Raw genomic sequence first — 16,483 nt, forward strand, 5'->3', positions numbered from 1 at the left:
AAAAGGAAAATACTCACTAGGAGATTTTTTTTAACAGGACCACAATCTCAAACATAACATTCAAAATATCCAGGATATAATCCAGAATGATTTCACAAAAATAATCAGAAAAATATCTACTCTCAAGGAATTCTGAGCAAATTGACAGCAATTTCTAAGGTGACTCATGAATTGAAATTATTGGACAAAACTTTTAAAGCGGTGATTTAAACTATCTTCTATGCAGTAAGAGAACATCTTTTGAAATGAATGGAAAGATAGATATCCTTTTGAAAGAAACAGGAAATATAGAGTCCTTGAACATTGAAATCGATCAATTAATTACCCTTACTGGAAAAAAAAATGGACACAGTCTCAGGGTCTGTGGGAGAGGTCTTGCATTTGTGTCACTAGAATTCCAAAAGGAAAGGAGAAAGAGATTGATGCAAAAAAAAAAAAAATAGCTGAAAACTTGTCTGATAAAAGATTAATACCCAGAACATGAAAGGAACTCAAAAAACTCAATAGCAAGAAAGATAACCAATCAAGAAATGGATAAACGACCCGAAATGTATCTCAAAAGAAGAAATACAAATGGCCAACACACATTTGAGTAAGTGCTCAATATCAACAGGTGTCAGGCAAATGCACCTCAAACCCAGGAAATCCTACCTCTTCCCAGGTAGAATGGCTATTATAAAAAGATAAAAAGTAACAAATGCTGTCAAGAATGTAGAGGAAGTGGAAGTCCTACACACTGTGGGTAGAAATGGAAATTCGCACGGCCACTATGGAAAACAGTATGGGAATTCCTTTAAACACTAAAAACAGAATTACCATATGATCTAGCAATGCCACTGCTGGGTATATATCCAGAAGACATGACACTATTTTATCAAAGCGATACCTGAACTACCATGTTTATTGAAGAATGATTCAATTGTGGGGTCATAAATAAAAAGATAAAGAAAACATGTATTGGGAAATTATTCTGCCATTAAAAATGAAATTCTATAACTTGCAGCAAAAGGGATGGAACTAGTAGATACTACATTCAACGAAATGGGCCAAATGCAGAAAGATAAATACCACATACCCTTGTTCATATGTGGAAGCTAAAAAATACTCCTCAATCTCATTATGAACAACCAATTACCAGAGGCTAGGAGGGGTGGTGGGGGGAAGGGAGAGAAGCTGGATAACCAACAGCAAACTGGAGCTGGATAGAAGAGTAAGTTCCTAATGCTGCACAGCACAGCGAGTGACTATAGTTGCAATAATCTATGACATATTTTCTGAGCAGATAGGAGAGGCTCCAAGGCTGCCATCATCCAGTAATGGCAAAAAGGGGGCTATATGAATAATGCTGATTTGATCAGTACAGACTGCAAACAGGTATCGAAATGTTACACTGTAGTCCAAAAGCATAATTATTAATTAAGTTTTATAAAGTAAAAGAAAAATACAAAGAGAAAAAAAAGGAAGAGGAACAGGGTTGGACACAGAATTGTCAATTTTCTTTCCACTGTAGTGTAAGCTCATCTCACTAGAACTTCAGTTAACTCCGGAAATGGGCAATCTGGCATGTAGTAGACTTGCAAAACATATTTGTTGACAGACCAAAAAAAAAAAGTCTCAAACTTGGTGAAAGGCACAAATTTACAAATGTAAGAGTCAGACAAATCCAGAAAGAGAAAAATACATGTAGACTCATGTAATCAATCTGGTAAAATTCAAAGGTATTTATAGGATATTATATAGGAGAACAAGGATTCAAATCATAGAATATTTTAATGGAAATCACAGAGGCCAGAAGATAATATAATAATCTGCCTAGAGAGCTTAAAGCAAGTAATTATTAACTTAGAATTTTATATCTATCAAAATACCTTTCAGAAAAACCACAAAATAGGGGCATTCTTAGGGGAACAAAAGCAGCTAACAGAATTCACAGCAGCACACCTACTCTAAAAACGATAAAAGAAGTTCTTCATGAAGAAGAGAAATGGTTCGAGAGGGAAACCTGGAATGTGGAGAATGAAGAAAAAAAAAGTGAGATGGTAACTACCCGAGTAAACCAACAGCCTCTTAGGGTCTTTAATACATGAATGACCATTTTCTGATAGAGCTTCAGTGTTTATATAGGCACACTTCCCTTGGTAACTAAGGCATTAAGGAGGGAGAGTAAAGGAATCTACATGGCTGTCTTGTTTCTGCATTTGTATTTAAAGGGTAAAATATGAACTGTGGGTTTTGGACAGTTAGTGCATGTGCAAGTATCTTTGGATTCCCTGCAGCAATCTGTTTGAAATATCATCTAAGCTGTCTTGTAAACACCACCAGCCTGCTGTCTGTGCTTTATCTCCGTCAACCTCTGGCCAGCTCTCCACGCACCACCCAGGCCACAGTGAACGAAGGACAGTAATGTGGCTACCAATTATTGGCCAGCAGCTGTGTGACAGATGCCATCACATCCCACACAAGAGGTATTATCTATTTACAGATAAAGAAACTGATGCTCATCTGGGTTAAACACCTTATCCAAGGCCGAATACCATTTCAGTGGCCTGAGCTGAGAGTGTACTGTTACTGTGCCTTAGTCTAAAGGCTGTATCCTTTCTACTATAGCACCTCATACCTTTGTATTTTACCTATAATATTCCTTCCAACTTGATGTCTTTTCTCATCTTATTTCTTCCAAATTCTTATGACTTACAAGTCTTGGAGGAGAACAGCATCTCTCTGAAATGTCTTCCCCGACCTGCTGTGAGCACAGTGAATTTGAAGAATAGATTCCAACAATAAGACATAGCCCATTTCTTATTTAAACTCAACTCTGTATTTATTTTTCCACCCTTATGGATATTCACCGAATACTCTTTGTGTGCCAGGTACTATGTTAAGCAGTGGATATTAAATCAAAACGAAATAAATAAGTAAAGGAACCCTTAAGGAACTTTTTGTGGGAATTATGAATAGGACATAAGCAGAAAAGTCCACTCCAGACAAGGAGAAATAAAATAAGAAAAATTATGCCCCAAGAAATGACTTTCTCTGCCCCTGAAATGCTGTTTACTTCTTTTCACAGTTTTCTGACAGTCCATGTTGGATATACCACCTGCAGTGAGGCAGCCGAAGCATATGGAGTTACTGATTGGGCTGTTCGTGGAGTAATAGAAGTTCACAAAACAGTAGACCAATGAGAAAGAAGGGGCGAGATAGAACACACCTCGGGCCACTTGAGATTTTGCATTAAATAGAATTTTTACAGCCTCCTTAATTAAAAGATACTATGCAAGGCTGAGTGAAAATGTGCAATTCCAAGCTACTCAGGCTAAGTCTTTACTTCATTTAAATCCTATTAAAGCACAATCTTCTCAAATATTCTTTTATGATATCTGGAAACTTTGATTCTTCAATTTAATATTATGGGAGTGTAGATTAAAAATATAAATGAAAAACAGAGAATTTCTCTGAAAAAAAGGCATTTCTTGGAGGAAATAAAAAAAAAACAAAGCTCTGCACAAAGAAAAGGAATACTTTAGGTTTTTTTTTTTAAAAAAATTTTATTTGAAGTATGAGGAAGAGAGAATAGCGAGTCCCAAATCTGAATTACAAGCTGCAGCATATTTTAACATTTCATCCTATGTGGCTTTCACAGTGGCAAAGTGATTCTGCTATCACCCTGCATATGTTTTATAGAGTAAAGCATACATGCATTACTACATCAATTCTAAAGTGCCAGTCTGGCTCATTCAGAATTATTCAGCCTACTGGCTCTCATAGGATAAGCATGAGAAACATCCATCTCTTTTGTGATCTAAAGCATCATTCTTTCCAAAGTTACTAGGGCAAATTCTTCAAAGATTCTTCTACATTTTATTCTAAAGAGACTCATTATTTTGTTTATCTTGCTTATCACAAGTTACAGATCAGCTTCATTTGCTCTACTGCTAGTTCCTTGTTAAATAAACACTGAAGATTAAAAACACATATATTCCAGGACTGACTCAGAGGCTTAGGGAAGCCGAGCAGCAAGCCGCAATACCAGGGAGATTTCAGACAGGGAGTAGAAACAGAAGAAAGAGCGGGCAATAAGTGATGAAAATTTCTAGACTATCCCATGGATTTGCATGGGAATAACTTCCCTCCTTATGATAAAGTGGAGCTCATATGTTTATTAGTGTGATCTAATCAGGGGTTTAAAATAATATCATACAGAGCAGGCTCGGCCGTGGCGCGACAGCGGCTTGGTCCCGAGCAGCCCAGCCCACCAGGTCCCCCGCAGCCCACGCAGTCCACGCCCGCCTCCCAGCCAGGCGCTCCATCCAGCTCCTCAGCGCCTTCTGCCTCCTGGCGGTGGCCCTGGCGGCCGAGGTGAAGAAGCCCGCGGCGGCGGCAGCACCCGGCACCGCGGAGAAGCTGAGCCCCAAGGCGACCACGCTGGCCGAGCGCAGCGCCAACCTGGCCTTCAGCCTGTACCAGGCCATGGCCAAGGACCAGGCGGTGGAGAACATCCTGCTGTCGCCCGTGGTGGTGGCCTCGTCTCTGGGGCTCGTATAGCTGGGCGGCAAGGCGGCCACAGCGTCGCAGGCCAAGGCGGTGCTGAGCCCCGAGCAGCTGCGCGATGAGGAGGTGCACGCCGGCCTGGGCGAGCTGCTGCGCTCCCTGAACAACTCCACGGCGCGCAACGTGACCTGGAAGCTGGACAGCCAGCCGTCTGTACGGGCCCAGCTCGGTGAGCTTCCCCGACGACTTCGTGCGCAGCAGCAAGCAGCACTACAACTGCGAGCACTCCGAGATCAACTTCCGCGACAAGCGCAGCGCCCTGCAGTCCATCAACGAGGGGGCGGTGCAGACCACCGACGGCAAGCTGCCCGAGGTCACCAAGGACGTGGAGCGCACTGACAGCGCGCTGCTCGTTAACGCCATGTTCTTCAAGCCGCACTGGGATGAGAAGTTCTACCACAAGATGGTGGACAACCGCGGCTTCATGGTGACCCGTTCCTACACCGTGGGTGTCACGATGATGCACCGGACAGGCCTCTACAACTACTATGACGACAAGAAGGAGAAGCTGCAGATGGTGGAGATGCCCTTGGCCCACAAGCTGTCCAGCCTCATCATCATCATGCCCCACCACGTGGAGCCGCTCGAGCGCCTGGAGAAGCTGCTGACCAAAGAGCAGCTGAAGACCTGGATGGGGAAGATGCAGAAGAAGGCAGTGGCCATCTCCCTGCCCAAGGGCGTGGTGGAGGTGACCCATGACCTGCAGAAACACCTGGCCGGGCTAGGCCTGACCGAGGCCATGGACAAGAACAAGGCGGACCTGTCGCGCATGTCGGGCAAGAAGGACCTGTACCTGGCCAGCGTGTTCCACGCCACCGCCTTCGAGTGGGACACGGATGGCAACCCCTTCGACCAGGACATCTACGGGCGCGAGGAGCTGCGCAGCCCCAAGCTCTTCTACGCCGACCACCCCTTCATCTTCCTGGTGCGTGACGCCCAGAGCGGCTCCCTGCTCTTCATCGGGCGCCTGGTCCGGCCCAAGGGCGACAAGATGCAGGACAAGTTGTAGGGCCCCAGGGTGGGCACGGGGTGGCAGAAGACGGCCACAGGCTCCTGAGACACATGGGTGCTACTGGGGGGGTGGGCAGGGAGGGCCCAGCCTTGGGTGGTCCACGGGGTGAGGGTGGGAAGACAGAGACCCAGTTCCCTGCTGGAATTCCCTACGCTTGGCCACGGCCCCCAGATGCCACGGTGCAGAGCCCTCCCGCCCTGCCCCGAGTCGTGGCTAAACCTGCCTCCATCAGTGTTCATATTTATGGCCATGAACCGCCTCACCTGTGAGGGCACACGGAGCCACGGTCCAGCTGGGCCCCTGCCCCTGCCCCACCACCACCTCTAGCCCCTCCCCGGCTCCCCCCACCTCTCCCGCTGTCCTCAACAACAGTAGGTGCTGCAGCTGCCAGCAGTGGCCCTGGCCCCAGGGAGGGGATGGGGACACAGCCCATAGGAGGGGCCCCGGGCAGGCTCTGGCTTCATGGGGAACAAACTTTTGGGGTCATTTTGTGTGTGTGTGTGTGGTTTTTTTTTTTTTTTTTTTTTTTTTTTTTTTTTTTTTAGTGTTTCAAAGAGGGGGAGGGAAGGGGGGACACAAGCCTTTCTTGCTGTCAGACCAAGAACTTATTTGTACAAGTGTTTTTCAATAAAATTTTTCCAAGGAGAAAAAAAAAAAATATCATACAAGAAATTCTAGGGCAAACTTCCTTAAATGATTTAGTAGCTAAAGACCTAGATGTTTTTTTTTTTTTCCTTCAGTTGAGTAATTTTGAAGAGTCTTGGACTAATAATGAGAAAGTCTTGAAATAAACCTAGAATATGGCTTGTGCATTTTTAAAGGCAGCTGCAAGCTTAAAGTTTCTTACCCATAAAAGGCATCAACATGCTGACCATCTGCATAGGCTTAGGAGCAAAAAAAAAAAAAAAATGGTATCACACTCCTATGAAAAAAAATCTATGTGTGTGTGAGCTATGGAGTCCTAATCATGTGCAGAAGAAAGCTTTAGAAGGTTTAGCTTGTCCTTGTTGCTGGGGAAAGCCTGGTCAGCGTTCCCTAGAAAGGATGCATCTGGAGAACATCCACTATGAACAGTTATCATTTGCTTACCTGAACTTGTGCTATTTCAGATAACATTGTTGTCTGAGTGACAGTTCTTTTACACTAACTTAGTAGTAATAAAAGAGAATTTTAACATATTGGAAACATTAAAAAATTTTTCTTGGTGTCCTTTGAACTTTCCATTTCCACCACTTTAAAAAGAATCCATATATTACATGACATGCTGCCTCATTAAAAATTATTTGTTTATACACAAACGCAAGCCACTAGGGATCTATTTTAGTACCTAGCTATTATAGCATATATCAAAATAATTTTAAAATATTTTCTTAGAAATTAAAAAAAATTGTATGATGGAAAATCTTATCACTTAAAACTTACTCCTAGTTAATATTAGTTATTTCCTTATTCTACCAACTTGATTGAGTTCCTTTAGATTTTTAGACATGCATTTGACTAAGTAAAGTGATTTAAAAAAATACGTCCACATATAATTGTTTAATCTCAAGCACCTTATAGGATCAGAAGGGAAAGTCTGAGCATATCCAAATATAAAACCAAGTAGAACTGAAAATAATAGAAAATGTAACAGGTGTGTTATATAAGGAAAGGCTGATGCTTAAGGAGTTAGACAAAGAACAAGGTTTCAGAAGACACATGGGATCACTCTTTGTCCCTCACCTGTTTTCTGGTTTTACCAAGTTTCATACTGCAAGCGATAACTCCTTTTGGTGAACAAAACAATGCTGTGGTCATAATTTACCTTGTTTCACTTTTTATATTCACTGATATTCACGAATTCTCAATTCAGTTTTCCAATTCTGTGTCTACACTCTATAAACTCAGGAGTATGCATGGTATTCTGACTTAAGTATTGTATACTCCATCTTTCTGAATATCTAAGAGCTAGAAAACCCATTTGTGTCTTTCACTTCTGTTCTAGAGATTGTTAAGGCAGTCGATAGAGAGTAGGACTCCTTCCTTAGAAGGGGTCCATCTAAGCAAGGAGGCAGACTCAAGAACAAATTTAATATACTGTGATATGATCACAAAGTACTGCAGGAGCAACGGGGTCTCTCATTTGAAAACAGCATGCTCTCCTGAATTCTTGAAAACTCTTTTCAAAAAATTTACTTTTTTTTATTTGATCGAGAGAACGAGTAAGCAAGCTCCCATCTGCCCCTTCACTCCCCAAAAGCCCAGGAACCAGGTCTCCCACATAGGCGACAGGGACCCAACTCCTTTAGCCATCACCTGCTGCCTCTCAGGGTGTAATTAGCAGCAAGCTGAAATTGACAGCAAAACTGGGACTTGAACCCAGGCACTTGGAAACATGGGAGTCTCAAGTGGCATCCTAATTTCTGTGCAAGCTGCTTGCACCATGAAAACTATATTAAAACAGGTGACAAAAAAATGAAATACCCAGCATGGTGTGTTAATCTTTTCACCTCTAAAGATGAAAGACTAAATGGGTAGTTAAAGGCAAGAGGTAATGAGGAACCCAAATGAACCAGAAACCCAAGACCCAACCCACAGTGAGCAGTGCTGAAACAGTGTCAAAGCCGATGGCCATCTTACTTCCTGCTGTGTAATGTCATCTGTGGCAAGTGCTGTTTAGATCAAGGGACCATCTAAATGCTACCCAAATAAAAACAGGGATAAATTGCAAGCAGAACTGTAGACGTCCATTCATTCACTTCAGGCTGATGTGACTCTCTATTACCCCACCAAATAGATTAGAAAATGCTACAAATTGGGTCTGTGCAGTACTGACCAGTTGACAAGCAGCAGCACTGTATAGGGAGAAAATCGAATAAAACACCAGGAAATCTGTTCCTGCTATCCCGGGGTAATGAATATTAGACCGTAACAGCAATTCAACTAGAAGTAGCTATTTTCAGACCTTGGCAGGAGAGAGCACAAGGGTGTGATTTTGAGAGAAGAAAAACACAAGGCGGCCTCCACATTTATCCTGAAGTTTTGGGAGAGGACACATTCTGAGCCCTGGCTTCTAATGTAGAGCCAGACCGGACAGCAGCATTCTCAACTGGGCGAAGGAAACAGGCTGGGCCACACGGCAGATGGGAATCTTCAGGAAAGGTGCAGAGACTGGAGCTTCGCAGATAGGAGCTCCATAAATCTGCCTAGGACTCAATGAGACTTTCATCAATACTCTGTTTTATATATGCAAGACTGTTATACAGGAGGATACCACAGCTAACAACGAATGGTATGTTTCAAATAGCTAGAAGAGAGGATTTTGAATGTTCTCACAACAAAGATTAAGTGTTAAGGTGATGATATGCTAATTACTCTGATTAGATTATCACATATTATAGATGTGTTGAGATATCACCTTGCACCTCATAAATATGCACATTAATTATGGATGAATAAAACTTTAAAAATACTAGATGGTGAAATATGAAATGTAACTAGGAGGTAAAATGTGAAAGATTTAGACATGAAAATGGTGCTCTAATTAGTAGATAAGGAATTTAAAATTTGCTATAATAAATCTATTCAACTTTTTTAAAAAGGCATAAACATAATTTCATTAAATAGATACTACAAAAAAGAACGAAATTGAAATTCGAAAATGGAAACCATGATATTCTAAGTGGAAAAAGAAAGTTGGATAACCTTAACAATTTATGCACAATGAAAAATAAAATGCCAGTTAACACAAAGTCGGGATAAAAAGAATTATACAAACTCAAAAAACTGCTGTAAATATGCAAGAAGTCCCTGTGACCTGTGGGACAGTATCAAACAATCTAACATATAACTGAAGCACCAGAAAGAGAGGAAATTGGTCAAAAACACTTTTTGAAGAATGAACAATCCACCAACAAAAAGTCTTACTATTTCACTGCAAGTAAAATCTTAAAATCAGACGAAAATTCACATTACATACAAAAGAAAAATGGTACTAATTATTGCTTATTTCTTATGAGGAAAACAGGAAAGATTCAAAGGGCTGAATAAGAAAACTTACTATGCAAGAAGATATTTTATTTCCAACAAAGTATCTTAAAACATCAGAATAAATGAAAGATGTTTAAATTAAAAAACTACAGTAGAGAGAATTTGAAACACAAGAAATTTTACAGATTTTTTATTAAAGGATAATGGAACAATAGATTGAGTTTTTTATTTTTTATTTTTTTATTTTTTTGACAGGCAGAGTGGACAGTGAGAGAGAGAGAGAGACAGAGAGAAAGGTCTTCCTTTTTCTGTTGGTTCACCCCACAATGGCCGCTGCGGCCGGTGCACCGCGCTGATCCAATGGCAGGAGCCAGGTACTTATCCTGGTCTCCCAGGGGGTGCAGGGCCCAAGTACTTGGGCCATCCTCTACTGCACTCCCGGGCCACAGCAGAGAGCTGGCCTGGAAGAGGGGCAACCGGGACAGAATCTGGCGCCCCGACCAGGACTAGAACCGGGTGTGCCGGTGCTGCAAGGCGGAGGATTAGCCTAGTGAGCCGCGGCGCCGACCACAACAGATTGAGTTTTACAAAAATGGGACGCAAGAAAAATTATTTCTTGGAGAGTTGATTTATCTGAAGATATCCTGTAATAAGTTCAATATGCATTTTATAATCAATAGAGTAACAACTAAACTATAACAGGGGACATGACAAGAAGTCACTATGGAAGATTAAATAGAATAATAAAAAATATTCAGTTCACAAAAATAGGGTAGGAAAAGCACTAAACAAGAGGACCAATGGAAAACAAAACTGATGTTACAAAGAAAAAATATAAACATGATGTATTTAAACTGATAAATAATGATATTAAGCAGAAATCTACTAATGCCACATTCATGGGCATATTGTCACATGGATAAAAACAAGGCCCAACTATAGTCTGTGTATAAAAAATATACTTTAAAGACCAAGGCAGATCAAAAATAAAATTACAGAGAAAGGCATCTCATGCAGACATTAATCATGAGAAAGTCAATGCAGTTATATGAATATATGACAAATTAGACTTCACCAAGAAATAGATTATCAGGGATGATAAATATTTCATGAGGTTTTAAGTGAAAATTCATCAAGAAGATATAAATGTTTAATGTGTATTCATCTCCTAAGATATTTTCCAAATATAGGAAGTAAAAATTTACTTAACTAAAGGGAGAATTAGACTAGTCTAAAATCATGGTTGGAAATATTAATATCAGTCTGCCAGTAATTGTTGTGACAAATAAACAAAAGCACACAAGGTACAGAAAACTTAAATAGCACTGTAAATGTACTTGACCTAATTAACTTCCATAAAACAATCTATATAGTAGTAGGATATATTTTCCAGACAGATCATATACTAATTTATAAAATAAGTGCTAATAAATTTCAGAATATCAAAATAATAGATTGTGTTAGTACACAATTGCATTAAATTGGAAGAATGTTATTTTAGAAAAATCTACATATACTTACAAATTAAACAACATAGCCCAAAAATAACAATAGAAATTTTAAAAAATATTACATATAATGCCAATAAAATATCATATATTAAAATTTTGGGATGTAGCTAAAGAAGTTTTTATGTGGAAATTTATAATAGTCCATGCCTATTTTGGAAAAGGAAGAAAACTATGAAAATAAATTCTCTAAGATTTTACCATATGAAGCTAGGAAAAAAAAGGACAAATTAAATTCAAAGTTAAGTAAATGAAGGGTTGAAAGACAACGTAAATCAACAGCAAACTCTGGTTCATTGAAAACATGTCTTGATTTCCATGAAAAATGTTAATTCATGAGTATGTTGTTCACTTTCTCTGTTTTTGTATAATTTCTAGACTTTTTTATTTTTTGTTAATTTCCAGTTTCATTTCATTGTGGACAGTGAAGACACATTATATGATTTTGATTTTATTGGAATTTGTTGAGCCTGGTTTTACGGCCTTGTATATGTCCCATTCTAGAGAATGTTCCATGCACTGATGAAAAGAATGTATATTTCTCAGCTCTAAGATGGAACATTCTGCAGATACTTATTAAGCTCATTTGGTCCATAGTATAGATTAGCTCTGTTGTTGATTAATATTTTGTCTGGGTGATCTGTCCAGTGATTCACATGGGGTGTGGGAGTCACCCATTATTATTGTAATGGACCATATGTCCCTTTTAGATCCATTAACATTTGTTTTATAAAACTAGGTGCCCTAGCATTAGATCCATATACATTTACTACAATCACATCCTCTTGCTGAATTCATTCCTTGATAATTACATAATGACATCCTTTTTCTCTTTTAAGTTTTTGTCTTGAAGTCTACTTTTTTTTAACTTTTATTTAATAAATATAAATTTCCAAAGTACAACTTTTGAATTATAGTAGCTTTTCCCCCATAACCTCCCTCCCACCACAATCATCCCATCTCCCACTCCCTCTCCCATCCCATTCTTCATCAAGATTCATTTTCAATTCTCTTTATATACAGAAGATCAACTAGTATATACTAAGTAAAGATTTAAACAGACTACACCTACACAGAAACACTAAGTATAGAGTACTGTTTGAGTAGTAGTACTGTTTGAGTAGTAGTTTTACCATCAATTTGCACAGTACAACACATTAAGGACAGAGATCCTACATGGGGAGTAGGTGCACAGTGACTCCCGTTGTTGATTTAACAATTGACACTCTTGTTTATGACGTCAGTAATCACCCGAGGCTCTTGTTATGAGCTGCCAAGGCTGTGGAAGCCTCTTGAGTTCACCAACTCCGATCTTATTTAGACAAGGCCATCTTGAAAGTAGGAGTTCTTTCCTCCCTTCAGCAATAGGTACCCCCATCTTTGATGGCCTGTTCTTTCCGCAGGGATCTCACTCACAGAGATCTTTCATTTAGGTCATTTTTTCCCCCAACAGTGTCTTGGCTTCCTTTCCTGAAATACTCTCAGTGGCTTTTTAGTCAGATCCGAATGCCTTAAGGGCTGATTCTGAGGCCAGAGTGCTGTTTAGGGCATTTGCCATTCTATGACTCTGCTGTGTATGCTGCTTCCCATGTAGGATCATTCTCTCCTTTTTAATTTTTTTATTTATTCATTTATTTTTAATTTTTAATTTTTTTTTTTGACAGGCAGAGTGGACAGTGAGAGAGAGAGACAGAGAGAGAAAGGTCTTCCTTTGCCGTTGGTTCACCCTCCAATGGCCACCGCTGCAGCCGGCGCACCGTGCTGATGCGATGGCAGGAGCCAGGAGCCAGGTGCTTTTCCTGGTCTCCCATGGGGTGCAGGGCCCAAGCACCTGGGCCATCCTCCACTGCACTCCCTGGCCATAGCAGAGAGCTGGCCTGGAAGAGGGGCAACTGGGACAGAATCCGGCGCCCCGACCGGGACTAGAACCCGGTGTGCCGGCGCCGCAAGGTGGAGGATTAGCCTATTGAGCCACGGCGCCGGCCTTAATTTTTAATTTTTAATTTTTAAAGGTCTTCCTTTTTTCCATTGGTTCACCCCCTAATGGCCACTGCAGCCAGCATACCGCACTGATCCAAAGCCAGGAGTCAGGTTCCTCTCCTGGTCTCCCATGTGGTGCAGGGCCCAAGCACCTGGGCCATCCTCCACTGCACTCCCAGGCCACAGCAGAGAGCTGGACTGGAAGAGGAGCAACTGGGACAGAATCTGGCTCCCATATGAAATGCCGGCGCCACAGGCAGAGGATTAGCCTAGTGAGCTGTGGTGCTGGCCTCCTTTTTAATTCTATTAATTATTATTTGCAAACACTGGTCTTACTTATGTAATCCCTTTGACCCTTAAGCCTATCTTTTTGATCCATTATGAACTTAAACTGATCACTTTAACAAGTAAGATGGCATTGGTACATGCCACCTTGATGGGATTGAATTGGAATCCCCTGGCACGTTTCTAGCTCTACCATTAAGGGTAAGTCCGAGTGAGCCTGTACGGAACTGTACATCTCCTCCCTCTCTTATTCCCACTCTTATATTTAACAGGGATCACTTTTCAGTTAAATTTAAATGCCTAAGAATAATTGTGTGTTAATTACAGAGTTCAACCAATGGTATAAAGTAAAACAAAAAAGTACTAAAAGGAATAAAATAGTAAGTTGTTCCTCGACAGTCAGGACAAGGGCTGATCAAGTCATTGTTTCTCATAGTGTCCATTCCACTTCAACAGGTTTCCTTTTAGGTGCTCAGTTGTCACCAATCAGGGAGAACATATAATATGTGTCCCTTTGCGACTGGATTATTTCACTCAGTGTGATGCTTTCCAGATTCCTCCATTTTGTTGCAAATGACCGGGTTTCATTTTTTTTTTTTACTGCTATATAGTATTCTATAGAGTACTTATCCCATAATTTCTTTATCCAGTCTTCTGTTGATGGGCATTGAGATGGATTCCATGTCTTAGCTATTGTGAATTGAGATGCAATAAACATTGAGGTGCAGAAAGCTCTTTTATTTGCCAATTTAATTTCCTTTGGGTAAATTCCAAGGAGTGGCATGGTTGGGTTGTATGGTAGGGCTATATTCATGTTTCTGAGCAATCTCCAAACTGTCTTCCATAGTGGCTTTATCAGTTTCCATTCCCACCAACAGTGGATTAGTGTATCTTTTTCCCCACATCCTTGCAAGCAATGTTGTTAGTTGATTTCTGTATGTAAGCCATTCTAACTTGGGTGAAGTGAAACCTCACTGTGGTATTCATTTGTATTTCCTTGATTGCTAGTGATCCTGAACATTTTTTCATGTGCCTATTGGCCATTTGGATTTCCTCTTTTGAAAAATGTCTATTGAGGTCCTTGGCCCATCTCTTAAGCAGGTTGTTTGTTTTGTTTTTGTGGAGCTTCTTGATCTCTTTGTAGATTCTGGTTATTAAACCTTTACCGGTTGCATAATTTCCAAATATTTTTCCCATTCTGTCGGTTGCCTCTTCACTTTCCTGACTGTTTTCTTTGCAGTACAGAAAACTTCTCAATTTGATGCAATCCCAATTGTTAATTTTGGCTTTGACTGCCTGTGCCTCTGGGGTATTTTCCAAGAAGTCTTTGCCTGTGCCTATATCTTGCAGGGTTTCTCCAATGTTCTCTAATAATTTGATAGTGTTGGATTGTAGATTTAGGTCTTTAATCCATGTTGAGTGGACTTTTGTGTAAGGTGTAAGGTAGGGGTCTTGCTTGATGCTTCTGCACATGGAAATCCAGTTTTCCCAGCACCATTTATTGAAGAGGTTGTCCTTGCTCCAGGAATTGGTTTTAGATCCTCTATCAAATATAAGTTGGCTGTAGATGTTTGGATTGATTTCTGGTGTTTCTATTCTGTTCCATTGGTCTATCCATCTGTTTCTGTACCAGTACTGTGCTGTTCTGATTACAACTACCCTGTAGTATGTCCTGAAATCTGGTATTGTGATGCCTCCAGCTTTTTGTTGCATAAGATTGCTTTAGCTATTCGAGGTCTCCTGCGCCTCCATATGAATTTCAGCACCATTGAGAAGAATGTCTTTGGTATTTTGATTGGTATCACACTGAATCTATAAATTGCTTTTAGGAGAATGGACATTTTGAGGATATTGATTCTTCCAATCCATGAGCATGGAAGATTTTTCCATTTTTTGGTATCCTCTTCTATTTCTTTCTTTAAGATTTTGTAACTCTCATCATAGAGATCTTTGACATCCTTGGTTAAGTTTATTCCAAGGTATTTGATTGTTTTTGTGGCTATTGTGAATGGGATTGATCTTAGAAGTTTTTCTCAGCTGTGGCATTGCCTGTGTATACAAACACTGTTGATTTTTGTACATTGATTTTATATCCTGCTACTTTGCCAAACTCTTCTATGAGTTCCAATAGACTCTTAGGAGAGTTCTTTCGATCTCGTAAATAAAGAATCATATTCTGCAAAGAGGGATAGTTTGAATTCTTCCTTCCCAATTTGTATCCCTTTAATTTCTTTTTCTTGCCTAGTAGCTCTGGCTATAACTTCCAGAACTTTATTGAATAGCAGTGGTGAGAGTGGGCATCCCTGTCTGGTACCAGATCTCAGTGGAAATGCTTCCAACTTTTTCCCATTCAATAGGATGCTGGCTGTGCGTTTTTCATAAATTACTTTGATTGTATTGAGGAATGTTCCTTCTATACCCAATTTGCTTAGAGTTTTCATCATGAAAGGGTGTTGTATTTTATCAAATGCTTTCTCTGCATCTATGGAGATAATCATATGGTTTTTCTTCTGTAGTTTGTTAATATGGTGTACAAGATTGATTGATTTGCCAATGTTGAACCATCCCTGCATACCAGAGATAAATCCCACTTGGTCTGGGTGGATGATTTTTCTGAAGCATTGTTGCTTTCTATTGGCCAGAATTTTGTTGAGGATTTTTACGTCTGTGTTCATCAAGGAAACTGGTCTGTAATTCTCTTTCTCTGCTGCATCTTTTTCAGGTTTAAGAATTCAGGTGATGCTGGCTTCATAGAAGGAATTTCGGAGGATGCCCTCTCTTTCATTTTTTCTGAATGGTTTGAGAAGAATTGGAGCTAGTTCTTCTTTAAATGCATGGTAGAATTCAGCAGTGAATCCATCCCGTCCTGGGCTTTTCTTTGTTGGGAGGGCCTTTATTACTGATTCAATTTCTGACTCGGTTTTGGATCTATTTAGGTTTTCTCTGTCTTCATGGTTCAATTTAGGTAGGTTGCATGTGTCCAGGAATCTATCCATTCCTGATAGATTTCCCTGTTTGCTTGCATACAACTCTTTGTAGTAATTTCTGATGACTCTTTTTATTTCTATAGTATCTGTTGTTACATTCACTTTCTCATCTCTCATTTTATTGATTTAGGTCTTTTCTCTCCCTTTTTTAGTTAGTTGGGCCAATGGTGTGTCAATTTTATTTTATTTTTTTT

At 40.2% G+C, this 16,483-nt stretch overlaps 2 protein-coding genes across 6 annotated transcripts in view; one reads left to right on the plus strand and one right to left on the minus strand.

Annotated features, from left to right (window-relative positions):
• CA10 (carbonic anhydrase 10 (inactive)) overlaps positions 1–16,483 on the minus strand; it is a 574,039-nt gene that overhangs the window by 351,383 nt on the left and 206,173 nt on the right. The gene's annotated exons all lie outside the window — the stretch shown is intronic.
• LOC100345019 (serpin H1) lies at positions 2,248–5,576 on the plus strand. The gene is given in 3 exon segments (XM_008271777.5): positions 2,248–2,400; positions 4,201–4,686; positions 4,688–5,576. Coding segments are annotated over 3 exon segments (1,509 nt in total). The 3' UTR covers positions 5,558–5,576.

This window comes from Oryctolagus cuniculus, chromosome 17 (assembly GCF_051225735.1).
Source record: "Oryctolagus cuniculus isolate XC-2025 breed Fujian yellow rabbit chromosome 17, ASM5122573v1, whole genome shotgun sequence".
In the NCBI taxonomy this organism is placed as follows: domain Eukaryota; kingdom Metazoa; phylum Chordata; class Mammalia; order Lagomorpha; family Leporidae; genus Oryctolagus; species Oryctolagus cuniculus.